This window comes from Panthera tigris, chromosome C1, assembly GCF_018350195.1.
Source record: "Panthera tigris isolate Pti1 chromosome C1, P.tigris_Pti1_mat1.1, whole genome shotgun sequence".
Taxonomy (NCBI): Eukaryota; Metazoa; Chordata; class Mammalia; order Carnivora; family Felidae; genus Panthera; species Panthera tigris.
In genome coordinates, this window is record NC_056667.1 from 57,448,660 (window position 1) to 57,469,519 (window position 20,860).

Sequence of the window (20,860 nt, forward strand, 5' to 3'; positions counted from 1 at the left end):
ATGTATTCCTTTGAAAATTTGTCTCAACATGTATGTGAGAGGCCTGAAGTCTAAGCTTCATTACCTCTGGAGTGATTCCACTTCTGATTGCTTGTTTGCTTATTTGTTTGTTTGTTTCAGTGAACAATAGAGTAGGTTAGGAACTGGAGTTAAGAGGAGCATGCAATCTTTAACAAGACTGAAGAACTCTGAAATAGTCTCAGAGAATTGAAAAAAGACTTCTTGAGGAAAAGTAATATGGTTGTCTAGCAGTATTCAGTCCTCGTTTCAGGTATTTGTCATGAATTTAAAGTGAGACAAACAGCCACCTTGTGATTTCTTCCAACAAAGTTTAGTGCAGTAAAAGAAAAAGCAGAAAGTTGGCTTGGACCCAGGTTAAGTTCAGTTAGGTGAATGTGACGAAAGGAAAGAGGACAAATTTGCCAAATGATGTTTGCAAGAAACCATTTATAATGATGTAGGGTTTATCATGACTCTCAGCTGAGTAAAGAAGGAAAGATAGATGAATAAAGGTAGATTCGGCATGTCAGTCGCACCAGTAACTGCTCCAGGGGAGTTCTATGTTACTGAAGCAAGTGGACTAGCAATATAGGAGCTGATGGTCAGCCAGTGGGATATTTGCAATTGAGATTTCAGAGTTGGTACAGATACTTGTGTTGACAGTTTAAGTGGGATATTGGGAGTGAGTTACTGAAACAGAGTCGAGGAAAAGATTGATTACGAATGTGGATTGTTTATTTTGTTCAATTCAGATAGAATGTGTGAAACACTAGCATACACAAGTTACCATGGAAAGTGTTAAAGATACAAAGGTAAATAAGCAGTTCCCTGCTTCAAGGAGCTCACAGTATAATATGCGAAGTGCTCCAGTAGGAATTCCAACACGGAAGGAAGGATACCTAATGCAATCCATGATCAGATCAATAGGCTTAGAGAACAATATTTGCAAAGGCCTGATCGTGACATAAAGCGTGATGCCTTTAGGAACAGCAGAGTTAGGTTTTCTTTGAGGCTCCAGTTTGAATGAGGATGTAGGGAAAGAAAAATGTCAGATGACAGTTGTTTTGTATCACATGTAAAGGTATCTGAGATGTGTATTCTTTGGATGGTAGGAAAGCTTTGTTTCAAGCAAAAGCAGACATAATGAAATGGCCTACTGGCTGCAGTGTAGATAAAGAATGGAGGAAGGAAGTGGATGCAGTTTTTTGGAGAAAGAACACTAGAAGACCAGTTTGAATTATGAGATGAGAATGTATGTGTTATACACTTTTCACTCTTAAATTTGGATTTAGTCAAGATCATCAAAACTTGTAATCTCTGTGGGGTAGTGGGTAGTATATTAAAATGGAAATTATGTAATCAGAATTGCTTCCCTTATCTAATTGTTAATGTGTTATGGGACATTAGGAAACAGGAAACACCAGAATGTAATCTCCATGAAGGCTTGTTTTGTTCACTACTGTTTCTCCAGTGCCCAGTTCAAAATAGACTCTAAATAAATACAATTGAATACATTGAAGGAAATAAAGCCTCTGATTAGCATCTGATCTCCTGCTTTGGCACCTTCATTTTAAACCTACCTGCCCAAGTAGCATCATACTAGGTATGAACCACTTAGTCCTTTTCTCTGGGATACCCCTCTCCTTTTGAACCTTACTCACCATCTAACAAAAAACTTCAAGATCAGGCTCTTGCCTTCCCTATATATTAGCCATAAAACTTTGAGCACAGTGATTTGCTTCTTTATGCCTAAATCCCCTTGTCTGTAAGGTAGGGATAATAGATAATACTCATTGAGCATTATGCACAAACACTTAAAACCAGTGTTCCAAGCAGTTTAAATATTTTAATACAGTTAATCCTCATTAACGTGCCACTGCCATTCACCTAGTAGAGATAAGGAACCCAAACCAAGATTTTACAGCATATAATCAACAAAACCTTGAGCTGAACTCAGTTTAGCTCCTGAAACCTTGCTCTTAACCACCCTGCTTACTACCTGTCCAATAATCATACCTCCCTCATCGGATAGTTGTTGAGATTCAGTAACGTGGATGGAACTGAAGGGTATTATGCTAAGTGAAATAAGTCAGTCAGAAAAAGACAGATATGTGATTTCACTCATATGTGGAATTTGAGAAATTCAACAGTTGGGCATAGGGTAAGGGAAGGAAAAATAAGATAAAAACAGAAAGGGAGGGAAACCGTAAGAGACTCTTAAATACAGAGAACAAACTGAGGGTTGCTGGAGGAGGGTATTGTTGTGGGGGGCGGGGAGGGTTAAATGAGTGACAGGCATTAAGGAGGGCACTTTTCATGGGGCGCCTGGGTGGCTCAGTCAGTTAGGCCTCCAACTTCGGCTTAGGTCATGATCTCACGGTTCGTGGGTTTGGGCCCTTTGTCGGGCTCTGTGCTGACAGCTCAGAGCCTGGAGCCTGTTTCAGATTCTGTGTCTCCCTCTGTCTCTGCCCCTCCCCTGTTCACGCTCTGTCTCTGTCTCAAGAATAAATAAACATTAAAAAAAAAAAGGAGGGCACTTTTCAGGATGAGCACTGTGTGTCATATGTAAGAGATGAATCACTGGGTTCTACCCTTAAAGCCAAGACTACACTGTATGTTAACTAACTTGAATATAAATAAAATTTTTAAAAAGAATAATTTATGTAAAAGCACTTTGAAAAGTGCTTTACTGTAGTCAGTACCCAATAGAAGTTAGCTTTTGTTGTTATTTTTTTATTCTTATTATTTATATCTTCTTAGGAAACTATGTGTTCATTTGATAGAAGAGTCACTCTCTACTACAGAAAATTAGATTATTTCATTTTAAACAGATCTAGTTGGGAGAAAGTCACTGCTTTTGCAATGCTTACTTACATCTACCTTCCTGCAACTTTCCTCACTGATTCAAGTTCTGAACCAGGGAGGAAGATACGACAAATCCAACCTCTCTGCATACAACAGCCCTCAGATATTCAGACAGGTGTCTTTTATGCCTACATCTTCCATTCTCGAACCTAACCAGTTTACGTCATTTCAGCCATTTCTCCTATGGCATGGTTTCCAGAAATTTTGAGTAAACTCTGGTTTGTTGAAGACACCTTTCCACTTGGGCACCTAGAGGGGATAGAATTCTGTAGTCCTGTGGGTTGACGATTGCATATACAATGGGGCATTAACAGAAAGGATCTTAACACAGCCCTTCACAGTCTGAATTCTATTCCCAGAGATCATTATAGTGCCTTCTTTGCATGGGGCAGATAGTATTTCTTCACTGAATGAATGCACCTATAAACAAATGAATTCACCAACACTGAGCTTACTTTTGACTTAAATCCTGTTTTCTGCATAGGTACTTCTTCTTCTAATTTTTATGTGTATAATTGGTTTGAGACATATGGCAGGATTTTACATTTCTCCCTATTGAACTGCACATAATTAGAGCTATCCAGTCTTCCAACATTTTCAGATCATTTTGGATACTAATTCAGTCATTTCATGTATTGTTTCTCCCCCCAGCATCATGTCATCAGATTTTTTTTTACTGTGTGCCATCAGTATACTCATCTGAGTATTTAAATGGATTATATTACATTCATATTCATATTAAAATATTCATTAAACTTTATGGCTGAAAGTGTTTCAATTAATTATAAATTAATCACGTTTTCTCAGCAGTAGATTTTATTATTAATTGCTGTTAAGAATATCTATTTATTTATTTATTAATTCAACAACTTATGGAATATACAAATATATTCTTAAATATTAACTAATTACAGTAATTGAATTAAAAACACGGCTTTAAAATAAAAACATTGCAGTGGGAATGACATCTGAAATAAAATTGAGAACTAACGTAAAGTGGAGATAGGTTGAGACCCTATACAGCTAAACTTTTCATCACCAAAGAAATTAACTGAAGAAGTTAAATGGTCTCAAGGCATATAGGAGAAAACAATTGAGAGAATGAACACATATGCTTGTCATCAGAGCAGAACAATTTTAATCATCCAATTTTGTGTATCAGAAAGGGTTTCAACTGTGCACTGTTAAATGTATGAATGAAAAATTTTCCAGTTATGAGACTAAAGGGCTAGTAATATTCCAAGCATATTATTAAATAAAAGATTTAAAGAAAAATGGGAGAAAGTTTCTTAAAATGTAATTTTTCTTCCTTGGCAATTTGCAAACACTAAAGATTATCATTTTTTACATTTACAAAAATGGTAAATGTAAGAAAAAATTAAATAAAAATAATAATTTGAAGTATTGATCTTAAAATTTCAAAAAATGTAGTAACTGAAATATCTCAGTTAAATATCATAATTTATGTCACTTTGTTAGAGAATATAATTTTTCAAATTTGCATTTAGTACTTTACATTTGTTGGTTTGAGAAAACACCTTTTTATTTATCTGCAGTCTATTTCAAAATGTAGATTCTATCTTACTGCCTTTTCATTATACATATTTTCTGGGAGTAACAAGTTTCTATATCACCAGATCATCTAATCAACTTTAAGGCAGTTAAAGTTTAAAGTCCTTTTCCTAAAATTTAAGATTTTTAATTTTCTTAGTTTAATTTTAACAAAATTAGATAAATTTCAGTTAATATGTTTTTCTGTTAGTATTTCTCTTAGTCTCATTGAAGGAAAAATTTAATAGATATAAAAATGAATACAAACTAACTCTATTATGCAAATTATTGGAATAAAAGTATTACATATATTCAAATAAATAGAACAACAGACAATTGTATATACATGATGGGAGTTATTGCAATTTGTTGCAGTATTACAAAATATATGTTCCATTTATGTTAATACTGATGTGATAGTTTTCTTAGCTTATTTTAACTAACCAAAGTATGGTCACTACAAAAAGAATCCTAAAGTGGTTTAAGTGGGTATAAATTTAGAAGCCTAAAATGTTCTCTAATATTTTTATTATTAAATGTAATACCTACATGCTGTAGGAAATTTGCAAAATATAGAAAAAATGTAAAAGAAGGAAATTTTTAATCACGCGTAATCCCACCACTGATATTTTTTTAATTAATATTTTGACATAGTTTCTTCTGATATTTTTTCTTTTATTTTATTTTTTAATTCATTTTTTATTTATTTTGAGAGAGAGAGAGAGAGCAGAGGAAGGGCAGAGAAAGGGAGAAAAAGAATCCCAACCAGGCTCGGCGCTGTTCAGTGCAGAACCCAATGTGGGACACGGACTCAGGAACCTGTGAGATTATGACTTGAGCTGACATTAAGAGTGGGATTTAACCAACTGGGCCACCCACGTGCCCCTTTCTACCTTTAAAAAAAGTAAAAACATATAAAAATATATTTTTATAAAGTATATAAATATTTAAATAAAATATATCTTTATAAAATGTAAAAATTTTAATTTTTTAATGTTTATTTTTGAAAGAGAGAGAGAGACAGAGCATGAGTGGGGGAGGGGCAGAGAGAGAGGGAAACAGAGAATCGGAAGCAAGCTCCAGGCTCTGAACTATCAGCGCAGAGTCCCATGGGGGGCTCAAACTCACAAACTGTGAGATCATGACCTGAGGCGAAGTCAGACACTTAACCAACTGAGCCACCAAGCGCCCCTAAAATATAAAAATTTAAAGTAATAGGTCAAACTCTTACCAACCCAAATGAACACATGTTAACTACTTTTTGTGTTTGAGATCAATCTTTTTTTCAAAGAAATAAAACATTATAGATCAAATGGAAGTCTTTTATGTTCTCCCTCCTAGTCCTGTTCCTATCCCAGCACAATTTCAACTTTGAATTTGGTGTGCTTCTATTCCATATATTCCTATTTTAACTGCATGTATATATTTGTGGTGTATGAATTTTTATGCCTATTTTTTCACTCAATATGTCTGTAAGCTCTATCCATCAGCATACTTAAAAATATAGATAATTCACTTTCATTGTTGTGTACTATACCAACATATGATTTTATCATAATTTGGTATTCTGTTCCCTTAGGCTATTGTTTACTTAGATTCCAACCAACTTTTTAATATTATCAATTACTCTGCAACGATGTTTTTCTACAATAAGATTTTTCTATATTTCAGAGCATCCCAGTAGAATAGTTGCCTGAAAGCAGATATGAACATTTTTGAGACATTAGAAACATATTTGAAAATGTTTTCCTTAGAAGGCTATGCTGATTTGTAATCTTCAGAGCACTTTATGTGAGTGCTCAGCTCACACACCTTCACCAGCATTGAATACACTAAGCCATTCTTGAGTAAATTCATTCATTTTTAATGGAAACAACTAACTTTGATATGACATTAAGTACAGATATTCCTTGACTTCACATTGGTTCCACACAATTTTCAATGTTAAAATGATGCAGAAATGATACTCATTCCATAGAAACCAGATTCCAAATTTTGAATTTTGATCATATCGCTAGCAATATGTGCTGGGATGCTCTCTTGTGATGTGGGGCAGCAACAGTGAGCCACGGCTCCCAGGCAGCCAGAGGACCACAAAGGTAAACGGCCAATACATTTATAACCATTTTGTACCCACACAACCATTCCATTTCTTACTTCCCCTACAGTATTCAATAAATCACATGAGACATTTAACATTTTATTATAAAACAGGCTTTGTTAAATGGTTTTGCCCAACTGTAGGCTAATGTAAGTGTTCTGAGCATGAAAGCAGGATAGGCTAAGTTATGAAGCTCAATAGATTAGGTGTATTAAATGCATTTTTGACATATAATAGTTTCAATTTCTGATGGGTTTATCAGGATGTAACCCCATCACAAGTCTGGGAAGATCTATAGTGTTTTTAAAAAGGCAGTTTATGTGTAAGGTTGAGTGTAAGCCACATAGTTTCATTCCAAGAGCCACTTATAATTGTTGATTGATCATGAAATGCCATTGCATCATCTTCATGTTATGGCTTTTGTTTCAGCAAAGTCATGTATTGATCTACTAAATATATTTTCTCTCTGCTATTATTAGGAACTAGCTGAAATTTCTTCTGTGGCATATGTTATTATAACATCCAGTAATAAAAATATTATATATATTTTTTAATCCAGCATATGCTTTACTTTCTTTATTGGGTATCTGTGATCACCAGCATGCTTCATTATTTCAGGATTTCAGTTTTAAGTGGTAACATGATGTCATCTTTGGAGCTAGAAGACCTGAGGAACAATCCCAGCTATAGTTATGCAATCTTCATAAAAACATTCTCATTTTCCTCAGGAAATGATTATTGGATTCTTCATCCATAAAGTAGGACTATGATTATCTTATTATGTTATTAAATAAATTAAATGAAGACCTTTGAAATAAAGTAGAAATATAGATTGACATTAGATATCCTTTTCCAAGTAGTCATAGATGCCTCAGGTTCCCAGTAGAACCCAGTGTGAGAGATATTTTAAAGGTATAATTGGTCAGCTTTATCTGCCACTTTATCTGACACAGCCAAGGGACCAAGTTATACAGTGCATCAAAGCCTACCCAAAGTTTTAGAGACCATGCAAGGCCTTATGTTCCCACAGCATCCTCCCCTGCTACACACCAAGATTTCATACTACCCAAAGTTCCAGCTTCAGGTCTATCATTGCCTGGAACCACTTGAGAAATCTTAAACTCCTAACTCCTGCTCTCATTCCAATTTTTTATCCTCCTATTTCTCTCAATGCCTCATTTCTACTACATTCCTCACTGACCTCATTGGAAATCTGAAGTCTCTTGCTTCTTCTTTTATTTTTCTAGACTTTCAGCCCCCACATGGCCCCCCAAAAAGTTAAAATAATTATCATTGACAGGACTCTTTTGATTGCCCTTACCTTCCTCTTTGACTCCCCTCAAACTATGCCAGTGTGTACCATTCTCCCCAAGTGCTGTATGTGTACCAATTGCTTGACCCCTCCTGCTCAACAGGTTACTTTGCTCTCTACTTCATCAAGAAACTTTGAGACTTTCACACATGCCCTATTTCCACTTTCAGCCTTTCCTCAGTCAATCCCACCTACAACCACACCACCTTTACCATCTTCCCTGGAGTCTCAGTGAAAGAGATGTCCTACTTCTATTCAAGGCCAGCTTCTCCTCTTGTGTTATCAATTTCACTTATTTGCCACCTTTTAGAATTTACTTAATTAATTTTATACCATTTTATCTGTCTTTAATCTGCCTGTCTTTACTAGTATCTTCTTATCAGCTTTCTTTTCCCTTGACTTCTTCAATTTCTTCATAGACCCTCAATTTCTCTCTATCACTAAGGTTACCATTATACTACTATTTCCAAAATTAAGTGGACAGTTTCAGTCTCTTATTTCACTGGACATCTCTCCTGTAAATGATACTTTTATTCACACTTCCTTATTCCTTAACACAACTCAATTCATTGGATTTTAGTAACCTCTTTCTCTCCTGGACTCTATGCCCTCTTGCCTTCTTTTGAGTTTGCTCTTCCTGTTTTCAGCTCTTGAGTGTTAATGTTACCCAAGGTTCTTCTCTCAGTCAGCTGTACCTCTGGTTTCCTCACATTCTTCCATAGGGAACTCATCCATATGTATTTATACTTGCTCAGACCTATTCCCCAACCTTCAGATTTTAGTAGTTAACTGATTCCTGGACATCTCCACCAATATCTCACAGTAACCTAAATCTAATCATAGTCAAAATTTATTTCAGAGGAGAGAGTTAAGATGGCAGAGTAGTGGGGGGACCCTGGGCTTGCCTTGTCCCTTGAACACAAGTAGATTAACATCAAATCACTTTGCACACCTAGGGAATTGATTTGAGGATTAAGAGAAAAATCTGCAAAATTAGAGAGATAAAATATGGTGGTTATGAGGTACAGAGATGTGAATTGGGGTGGGGGGGTGGGGGGATGCTGTGGTGCCACAGAAGGGAGGGAGCCCTGTCCATGGACAGAGAAAAGAGAGAAGAAAAGGGAAGAGGAGAGAGAGCCATGCATTGGGTTCATACAAGAAAAACATCTTTCCAAAACCATTGATTGAGGAATCAAGAGGAACTGATTATCGCAAGTCTTTGCAAACAATGGAATTCAAATTCTGAGGTTTTTTAAAATTTATTTTTAATGTTTATCTATTTTTGAGAGAGAGAGAGAGAGAGAGAGAGAGAGAGACAAAGCAAATGGGGAAGGGCAGAGAGAGAGGGAGATACAGAATCCAAAGCAGGCTCCAGGCTCTGAGCTGTCAGCACAGGGTGCAGTGCAGGGCTTGAACCCACTAACCATGAGATCATGACCTGAGCCGAAATTGGTCACCCAAATCACTGAGCCACTCAGGCACCCCTAAATTCTGAGGTTTTCAAAGTCCACGTCATTCACCAGAGTCAAGCCAGGTGGGCAGCAGTACTCCTGGAAAGGAGGGCAGAGGCCAGGGAGCAGACAGCATGGTGTAGGGATCCACTAGGTCACACTGGGAGAGAATACTCCCCTTCCTGGAGTACATTTGGAAGAGGATATATTGCTTCTCTAAAGACAAAAGACCCAGTGGGCACCATTGAGCAGACATTCAGCAGCAAGGGACAGAAGCACGTGCAGAGGGCAGATAATCTGTTTGAAGCTTTTCATTGTGATTCACCATAAACTCCACGCACCTGTGTAGCCCCGCGACTGCTTTTCTGGGACAAAATGGCACCAGATACAGCAAAGTGAAGCTCTCCTCTAGAGGAGAGGAGCAGGTCTGCACCATACCACATTCTTTAATATTTAGAGTTTTGAATCCCAGCTGCACACCAGAGATAAAGCACACGAGAACTGTGGCACTGGGCATGCCAATAGCCAAGGCAGATGGTGAGGGCTGGGATCTGACAGAAGCCTGGGACACAAGAGGGAGAGATTGTTTGCTTTTTTGGATGGGCTTCCCGACCAGTGACAGTCATGAGCTTCCATCTCCAGGGATAAGAGAGCAGGGTGACACCATCCACCAGCAGGGTGGGACTTCAGTGAGCAACACAGTGCCTCCAGTAGAGACTGAAGCCACGTACACCAAACCCTGCTCCCCTGTGTTCTGCAGAGACATCTTTGCTAGGGCAGGTCTGATTGTGAGCCTCTCCCCTAGAGGACCAGCACAGCTCTCCCCACCCCACGCCATTCACCAAGTCTACTGATTATAGAGTATTCCAAAGCATCAGCTTCGGTTCTGGTGAAATAGTACCAGGCACTTTTTTTTCTTTTTCTTTTTCTTCTTTTTCTTCTTCTTTGGAATCAGGCTTATAGTTTTTTGTTTGTTTGTTCATTGCCTTTTCTCTTTTTTTGGATCAGTCTTCTTTTTTAACTTTATTTTCCTTTAGAACCAGGCTTACAGTTTTTTTTATTTAATTCTTTGTTTTAGTTCCTTTTCCTTTTCTCTTTCTAAGATCAGGCTTTTTTCTTTTTTTTATTTTATTCTTTATAATTTTTAATCAGGCATATTGTAACAAACAAATAAAAGCACACCTCGTTAAAAGTCCAAACACTCCACACTGCAAGCAAGGAGGAGCTTTGCAGAGGACTGGCCTGTGGGAAAGAGCAGCCAAAACAACAGCAGAGTGCATACAGCATACACCAGAAACACTTCCTGAAGTAACAGGCCCTGGACAGTGTATGACACCTTCTTAACATAGCAGTACTCTCAAGAGCAGGAAATATAACAAGCTTTCATAACATGTAAAAGACAGAAACCTAGACAAAATGAAAAGACAGAGGAATTCTCCCCAAAATAAAATCAAGAAGAAATCGTAGCCAGGGATTTACTCAAAAGAGATATAATCAATACATCTGAACAAGAATTTAGAACAGCAATCATAAGAATACTAGCTGGGCTTGAAAACAGCATAGAAGACATCAGAGAAAACTTGCTGCAGAGATAAAAGACCTAAAAACTAGGCAGGCTGAAATAAAAAATGCCATAACTGAGATGCAAAACTGACTAGTTTTAATCACAATGAAGATGGAAGAATCAGAGGAGCTAATAAGTGATATAGAAGACAAAATTATGGAAAATAATGAAGCTGAAAAGAAGAGGGAAATAAAACTATTAGATCATGAATATAAACTTACAGAACTCTCTGATTCCATTAAGTGCGATAATATCCATATTATAGGAGTCCCAGAAGAAGAGCAAGAAAAAGGGGCAGAAGGTTTACTTCAATAAAATATAGCTGAGAAAGTCCCTAATATGGGGAAGGAAACAGGCATCCAAGTTCAAGAGGCACAGAGAACTCACCTCAAAATAAAAAATTAAAAAAACCAAACAGGTCAACATCAAGACATATCATAGTGAAACTTGAGAAATACAAAGATAAAGAGATAATTATGAAAGAAGTTAAGGACAAAAGGTCCTTAATCTACAAGAGTTGACACATAGGGTTAGCAGCAGACCTGTCCACAGAAACTTGGCAGGCCACAGAAACTTGGCAGGCATGATACATTTAATGTACTAAATGGGAAAAATATGCAGTGAAGAATACTTTATCCAGCAAGGCTGTCATTAAGAATAGAAAGAGAGATAGAGTTTCCAAGACAAGCAAAAACTAAAGTAATTCATGAACACTAAACCAGCTCTGCAAAAAATATTAAAGGTCATCCTTTGAGAGGGAAAGAGAGACCCAAAGCAACAAAGACTAAAAGGGAACAGAGACAATCTACAGGAATAGTGACCTTACTGGCAATATAATGACACTCAATTCTTATCTATCAATAACAACTCTGAATACAAATGGACTAAATACTCTAATCAAAGGACAGGGTGTCAGAATTGATGAAAAAAAAAACAAGACCTATTGATAGGCTGCTAACAAGAGATTCATTTTTTTTTTTAATGTTTATTTTCTTGATAGACATAGTGGGAGCAGGGGAGAGGCAGCGAGAGAGAGAGGGAGACACAGAATCCGAAGCAGGCTCCAGGCTCCCAGCTGTCAGCACAGAGCCCGTCATGGGGCTCGAATCCACAAACTATGAGATCATGAGCTGAAGTCAGATGCCCAACTAACTGAGCCACCCAGGCACCCCTAACAGATTCGTTTTAGACCCAAAGACACCTCCAGTTTGAAAGTGAGGACATGCTAATAGACATCAAAAGAAAGCTGGAGTAACCATATTTATATCAGACAAACTAGATTTTAAACAAAAGACTATAGTAAGAGATGAAGGAGAGCACTATATGATAATAAAGAGGTCTATTGAACAAGAAGATTTAGCGGTGCCTGGGTGGCACAGTCAGTTAAGTATCCACTCTTGATTTTGGTTCAGGTCTCATGGTCACGAGATTGAACCCTGAATCAGGCTCCACACTGGACATAAAGCCTGCTTAAGATTTTCTCTCTCCCTCTTCCTTGGCTCCTTCCCTGCTTACACACTCTCACTCTCTCTCTCTCAAAAAAAAAAAAAAAAAAAAAAAAAGGAGATCTAACACTATTAAGTATTTATGCCCCCAACTTGAAAGAGGCCAAAATGTGTAAATCAATTAATAACAAACTTGAAATTCATTGATAATACAATAGTAACAGGAGACTTTAACACCCCACTTACAACAATGGACAGATCATCTAAGCAGGAAATCAACAAGGAAACAATAGCTTTGAATGACATTCTGGACTGGATGGACTTAACAGATACATTCAGAACATTTTATCCTAAAGCAGTAGAATGCACATTCTTTTAAAGTGCACATGGAACATTCTCCAGAAGAGATCACATACTGGGTCACAAATCAGCCTTCAACCAGTACAAAAAGTTTGAGATCATACCACACATATTATCAGACCACAATGCTATGAAACAAAGTCAACCACAAGAAAAAATGTGGAAAGACCACAAACACGTGGAGGTTAAAGAACATCCTACTAAAGAATGAATAGGTTAACCAGAAAAAGAAGAAATTAGGGGTGCCTGGGTGGCTCAGTCAGTTAAGCATACAACTCTTGATTTCAGCTCAGGTCATGATCTCATGATTCATGGGTTTGGGCCCCACTTTGGGCTCTGTGCTGACAAAACAAAGTCTGCTTGGATTCTCTCTCTCCCTCTCTTCTGCCCCTCCCTCCTCAATATAAATAAATAAACATTTAAAAGGAAATAAAGAAGAATTTACAAATACATGGAAGCAAATGAAAATGAAAACACCACAGTCCAAAACCTTTGGGATGCAGTAAAGGCAGTCGTAAGAGGGAAGTATGTAGCAATATAGGTAGGCATTTATTAAGAAGCAAGAAAAATCTCAAATACACAACCTAATTTTACACTTTTAGGAGTTGGAAAAGGATAGAAAATAAAACCTAAAATGAGCATAAAGGAATTAATAAAGATCAGAGCAGAAATAAATGATATAGAAATTTAAAAAAAAACAGTGGAACAAATCAACAAAACTAGGAGTTGCTTCTTTGAAAGAATTAACAAAATTGATAAATCTTTAGCCAGACTTATCAAAAAAAAAAGAGAAAGGATCCAAATAAATAAAATCAAGAATGAAAAAGGAGAGATTACAACCAGCACCACAGAAATATAAAGAAATATAAACAATTGTAAGAGACTATTATGAGCAATTAATTACATGCCAACAGATTGGGCATTCTGGAAAAAATTGATAAATTCCTAGAAACATGTAAACTACCAAAATTAAACAGGAAAAAATGGAAAATTTGAACAGACCCATAACCAGCAAAGAAATTGAATCAGTAATCAAAACTCTCCCAACAGACATGAGTACAGGGCCAGATGGCTTCCCATGCCAGACATTTAAAGAAGAGTTGATACCTATTCTGAAACTGTCCAAGAAAATAGGAATGAGAGGAAAACTTCCAAACTCACTCTATGAGGCCAGAGTTACCTTAATTCCAAAACCAAAGACCCCACTAAAAAGGAGAATTATAGACCAATATCCCTGATGAACACCAATGCAAAAATTCTCAAAAAGATACTAGCAAATCGAATCCAACAGTACATTAAAAGAATTATTTGCCATGATCAAGTGGGATTTATTTCTGGGCTGCAAGGGTGGTTCAATATCTGCAAATCAATCAACATGATACATCACATTAATGAAAAAAGGATAAGAGCCTTATGATTCTTTCAATAGATGGAGATAAAGCATTTGACAAAATACAGCATCCTTTCTTGATACAAAAAAAAAAAGAATCAAGAAAGTAGGGCTAGAAGGAGCATACCTCAACATCACAAAGACCATATACAAAAGGCCCACAGCTAGTATCATCCTCAATGGGGAAAAAGACAGCTTTTCCCCTAAGGTCAGGAACGCAACAAGGATGTCCACTCTGACCACTGTTGTGCAGCATAGTACTGGAAGTCCTAGCCTCAGTAATCAAACAACAAAAATAAATTAAAGGCATCCAAACTGGCAAGGAAGTTAAACTTTCATTATTCATAGACGACATAGTTCTCTATGTTGTAAACCCAAAAGACTACAAAAAAAAAAATTTGCTAAAACTGATACATGAATTCAGCAAAGTCTTAGGATATAAAATCAATGTACAGAAAGCTGTTGCATTTTTATACACCAAGAATGAAGCCACAGAAAGAGAAATCAAGGAATCGATCCCATTTACAATTGCACCAAAAACCGTAAGATACCTAGGAATAAGCCTAACCAAAGAGGTAAAAGATCTGTACTCTGAAAACTATAGAACACTTATTAACAAAATTGAAGACACAAAGAAGTGAAAAAACATTCCATGCTCATGGATTGGAAGAGCAAATATTGTTAAAATGCCTATACTACCCAAAGCAATCTGCACATTCAGTGCAATCCCTATCAAAGTAACACCAGCAGTTTTCACAGAACTAGAGCCAACAATTCTAAAATTTGTATGGAACCAGAAAAGACCCCAAACAGCCAAAGTAATGTTGAAAAAGAAAAGCAAAGTGGGAGGCATCATAATTCTGGACTTCAAGCTGTATTACAAAGTTGTAATCATCAAGACAGTATGGTACTGGCACCAAAACAGACACATAGATCAATGAAACAGAATAGAGAACCCAGAAATGGACCCACAAATGTATGGTCAACTAATCTTCAACAAAGCAAGAAAGAATATCCAATGGAAAAAAAAGACAGTCTCTTCAACAAATGGTGTTGGGAAAACAGGACAGTTACATTCAGAAGAATGAACCTGGACCGTTTTCTTACACCATGCACAAAAATAAAGACAACATGGATGCAAGACCTAAATGTGAGACAGGAAGCCATCAGAATCCTAAAGGAGAACACCGGCAACAACCTTTTTGACCTCAGCCACAACAACTTCTTACTAGACATGTCTCTGAAGGCAAGGGAAACAAAAGCAAAAATGAACTATTGAGACATCATCAAGTTAAAAACCTTCTGCACAGTGAAGGAAACAATCAACAAAACTAAAAGGCAATCTATGGAATGGGAGAAGATATTTGCAAATGACATGTCGGATAAAGGACTAGAATCCAAAATTTACAAAGAACTTATCAAATTTAACACCCTAAAGAGAATTAATCCAGTTAAGAAATGGGCAGAAGATAAGCAAACATTTCTCCGAAGAAAACATACCAAATGGCTAACAGACACATAAAAATCCTCAACATCACTCATCATCAGGGAAATACAAATCAAAACCACAATGAGATACCACCTCACACCTGTCAGAATGGCTAAAATTAACAATTCAGGAAACAACAGATGTTTGCAAGTTTGCACAGAAAAGGAGTGGAACCCTCTTACAATGTTGGTAGGAATGCAAACTGGTGCAGCCACTCTGGAAAATAGTATGGCAGTTCCTCAAAAAGTTAAAACTGGACCTACCCTACAACCCAGCAATTGCACCACTAGGTATTTCTCCAAAGGATACAAAAATTCTGACTCGAAGGGGGCACATGCACCCCATTGTTTATAGTAGCACTATCAACAACAACGAAAGTATGGAAAAAACCCAAATGTCCACAAACTGATGAATGAATAAAGAAGATGTAATGTGTATGTATATATATGCAATGAAGTAGACAGAGCTAGAGTGTATTATGTTAAGTGAAATAAGTCAGAGACAGACAAATACCATATGATTTCACTCAGTGGAATTTAGGAAACAAAACAGATGAACACAGGGGAATGGAATGAAAATAAAATGAGATAAAAACAGAGAGGGAGGCAAACTATAAGAGACTCTTAAATATAGAGAACAAACTGAGGGTTACCGGAGGGAAAATAAGTCAGGGGATGGGCTAAATGGGTGGTGGGCATTAAGCAGGGCACTTGTTATAATAAGCACTAGGTGTTGTATGTAAGTGATGAATCACTAAATTCTACTCTTGAAACCAATACTACACTATATGTTAACTAACTTTAACTTAAATAAAACCTTTGAGAAAAAAAACACTAAATTCAGTCTCTCTCATATGTTTCCAGCCCAATATTCTGCATCTCCATTGGTGGCAACTACCAGGTGCTGGGAAACTGGGGGACGTGCATGACCCTCACTCTCACCCCTATATTAAGTCACCAAATCCTATTGTTTTCATTGTCTAAGTGTGTTTTGAATTCAAATTCTTTATCTTTAGTCCTCATTATCTCTTTCGTAACTAGCCCTATTAAGATTTCCTGTTTTTGTTTTCTTTTCCTTTTTCCAACAGGATAGTTATATACATATATAACACCTATCTGCCACAATCACTTCCTATTAAAAATCTTTTAGTGATGTTCCTTCACCCATGTAATAAAGTTCTACCTCCCTAACAAAACATGAGACCTTCACAGACCCCACCCTCTTTTGTTAGCCTCATTTTCTGCTACTCACACTATTTCAAACTTAACACCCCAGTAAAGCAAAGCGCCTGTTGCCATTCATACATCATGCTATTTCTCATCTCTCTGCTTCTGGCTAAAATGTGCTTCCTCTTCTCTCCTCTTTACTGACCAACTCTTTCTCATCTGAGCTCCATGAATAGTTATGTGGCTTCCTCATTACAAGGGCATATAGGTTCCCCTTTCTTCATTTTCCCATAATGCCATGTATTTGCTTTTTGAATATTTGCTGCAGATATAGACCATGACTTTCTTGAGGACAGAGACCACACCATGCGTTATGACTCTAGTGTAATGCCTAGAACTTAGGTGATGTTTAATAAGTACTTACTGAATGAAGGGATAACTGACTTATTGAAGTACTTTGTATCCATTCTTGTCATTCTTTTATATATATATATATATATATATATATATATATATATATATATATATGGTGTCACCATGTAGCAGGGACAGTAGTGTTCACCAAATAATTCATGAATTTCTCTTATATTTCTTAGGCTTTCTTAAACTTGAGGCCATAGAAATAGTCTAGATAATTAGGTATAATCAGAAGTGATATATGTCCCTTCTAGTCTGAGATCTTTAAGAGCAATGACTAGTTTTCTACACTGTCTTCTCTGCTTTGGCTCTTCTGGAAGTCTTGAGATGGTGGCAACCCATGACACTGGATGTAGTGAGAGTGGGAAGTAAGCCTGTGGTGTTAAACCACTGAGATTTTGGGATTAATTTGTTACCACAGCACAATAGAGTTTATCTTGAGTAATGTTCACCATTTGAAGTTTATAAATTAATCTCCGTCTTATCACATACATAAGGATGTATTGAAGTTTCCAGTATGCAACTCTTATCTCTTTTCATAAAGTCTGCATGGTGCCTGGGTGTAGGAAAATCTGCACCATATGACTGATGTTTTCCAACTGGCCTGACTATTCCTAGCCAGCCCTCTGCTTCAAAGTCTCTGCACATCAGAGTGTGCTTCCTATGACTTGATTTATGTTTTCCGTCCTTGCCCAGCTTATCATACAGTTGGAGTAGTTCACTGCCTGTTCACTATTGGTGTTAGTAAAAGTAGGAATATTTTCCTACACAAAAAAAAATCCCCCACACTTACTCACACATGACTCTGAGTCCACAGCTGAATGCCACTCTCTAACTTTAGATTTTGATCTTTGTTGTAAATGGAATTTCTCCAAGGAATAGTACCATGTTTAATTGCAATTGCAAGCTAAAGGTATCAGAGGCTCTTTCCAAACTAGTCCTAGCAGTTTCTGAAGCCCTTCTAATGTGTCAAAGATGTGTGTACATAACTCCTGCTTACCCACGATTACCAATATTCTCATCTTAACATATATACAATTCCATTCTTTCACACTATTATTCTATAAAATACACTAGTTTTCCAAAGTAGGTCTCAAAGTTTACTGAACTATGGTTGTACTTTGTTTCAGTGATAATTTTTTTTTTCAGTTGAAAGAGACAAAACATCTGATTTCAGGTGTGGCTTAATTTTGGCCTAATATGATGTCATCAGGATCCATCTCTTAACTGAAACAGCCTTCCCCTTTTCTTCACACCTGAAGCTCCCAGGGCTGTCCCCTTCCAGTTTCTAATCCAGCAGGGAAGAGCAAGTCTTTTCCCCTGAAGCCTCAGTGAAAGAAACATTGTTTCTCAACTGCTCTGAATGGATCATGTTCCCATCCTCCAAGCCAACCCTGTGGCCAGGTGAATACTATGCACCAATTAGCTTAGTCCTTCCTCACTTCCCTCCTGGAAGGAATCAACTTCAAGGGAAGCTGGTGGCCTGAATAGGATAATTTCTAGAGAGAAATCAGAAAAAGGTCATCACGAATAAAAAGATGATGATGGTAGCAATAACAACCTCTAACCTTTCCATATAGTCTGCTGCCCATGAGGTACAATTTAGAGAATGCTTCAATTTGGGAATTGAAATTTCATTATGTACTATGTGTTACACCTTGATCATATTCTCTCTCTCCTTTCTCTGAACTTCTCTACATTATTCTTTTCTCCCATATGCTACCTTCTGTTTCTGCTATTTATATGCATTTGTCTGTTCAATTAGATCATCAGTTACTTCAAGGCAGTAACTGAGTTTGAATAACTGTGGATCGTACACTGTGCCTTACCATAGTAGGCATCCCCACTGTTCAACCAATCAAAATTTGCTGAGTAAATGAAGAGATAAGAAATGAGTGGGTCTGATTCATACTATTATATATCTCAGTAATGCAATGCCTGGGACGGTGGGGGAGGGGGCAATTGTGTGTAAGGCTCTAACACATACTCATGGTAAAAACCTATTGTGTGTCGAGTACCATGGCAAGCAATGGGGATGTGAAGAATAGTGATTAAAAAATAAACATGGGAATGCAAGCTGGTGCAGCCACTCTGGAAAACAGATGGAGGTTCCTCAAAAAACTAAAAATAGAACTACCCTATGACCCAGAAATTGTACTACTAGGCATTTATCCACGGGATACAGGTGTGCTGTTTCGAAGGGACACATGCACCTCCATGTTTATAGCAGCACTAATCAACAATAGCCAAAGTATGGAAAGAGCCCAAATTTCCATCGATGGATGAATGGATAAAGAAGATGAGGTATATATATATACACACATATATATATACATATATATATACACACACACACACACACACACACACACACACAATGGAGTATTACTCAACAATCACAAAGAATGAAATCTTGCCATTTGCAACTACATGGATGGAACTGGAGGGTATTATGCTAAGTGAAATTAGTCAGTCAAAGAAAGACAAAAATCATATGACTTCACTCATATGAGGACTTTAAGAGACAAAACAGATGAACATACGGGAAGGGAAACAAAAATAATATAAAAACAGGGAGGGGGACAAAACAGAAGAGACTCATAAATACGGAGAACAAACTGAGGGTTACTGGAGGGGTTGTGGGAGGGGGGATGGGCTAAATGGGTAAGGGGCACTAAGGAATCTACTCCCGAAATCATTGTTGCATTATATGCTAATTTGGATGTAAATTTTAAAAAATAAAATATAAAATTAAAAAAAACAAAAATAAAAATTAAAAAAACAATAAAGATGAAAAAAACAAACATTGCTCTGCTCTTCAAAAGCTTATATTTTAGTGAAGAAGACAGACACATTGAGTAATTAGAGTGTAATAAATGCTACAAAGGATCATTGTAGGGTGTTAAGAGAGAGTTATAGATTTTAATTTTTATTACTGTTGTTCTGATTGTTTCCAGATGAGTTCTAAGTTAGCTATATGAGGGACTCTCAGTTTTGATGAAAGTCTGTTAAACTTAGAACTTCTTAAAGGATTAACATTAGATTCCCAAATAAAGTTTCCAGATTCAAGAAATTACACTTCTATTGTGCTAAGAAAAGACTAATTGTGTTGTCTTTCTCCCTACCTCTCTTCTAGCCTGAAGTTCTGGATCAAATACAAAATTTAAGGGAGTTATGGATGGATAATAATGCATTACAAGTGCTACCTGGGGTATGTAAGTTTTTATTATGCCACATTGTCTAACATCTGTACTATATATTAATGGTAATGAATAATAATCTTAGTATATAAATATCAGTGTTTGCCTTTCACAATAAAACATTTGTTTGGTTACCAAGTGTTTTTTCACTAGTTTGTTTGTTTATTTTTTGTATTTAACATACCTTTTGTAAATAGTATAGGTATACGAAATGTATGAAAGATTCTCTTGTTCTCTTAGGATTATATTTTTTATCTCTCCACATACCGATTTTTAAAACTGAGAAAGTTATATTGTTATATACTGAAAAAGAAAATGCTACATATAATACCAAGTCTTATTTTTGCAAAATCAAACTTATTCGTATAGGTAACTAGATAATAGTTTCTGCTTATGTTAGAGCTTTTCCACAAAATAAAAATCTTTCTCTCAGTTTGGGTGATTTCCATTAGAACCCATTTGAATTTTCGAAATGGTAAATGGCAAATTATCAGGTGTTAAAAATAGAAAGTTCAACTAGAGTCCATTTTTTTTTTCTACTAACACACA

General features: G+C 36.6%; 1 protein-coding gene across 1 annotated transcript in view; it reads left to right on the forward strand.

Moving 5' to 3' along the window:
* The window catches only part of LRRC7 (leucine rich repeat containing 7), a 556,339-nt gene that overhangs the window by 390,565 nt on the left and 144,914 nt on the right, over window positions 1–20,860 (forward strand). The window contains exon 9 of the mRNA XM_042996209.1: window positions 20,248–20,322. Within this exon, the coding sequence (XP_042852143.1) occupies window positions 20,248–20,322 (75 nt within the window). The remainder of the gene's footprint in view (window positions 1–20,247; window positions 20,323–20,860) is intronic.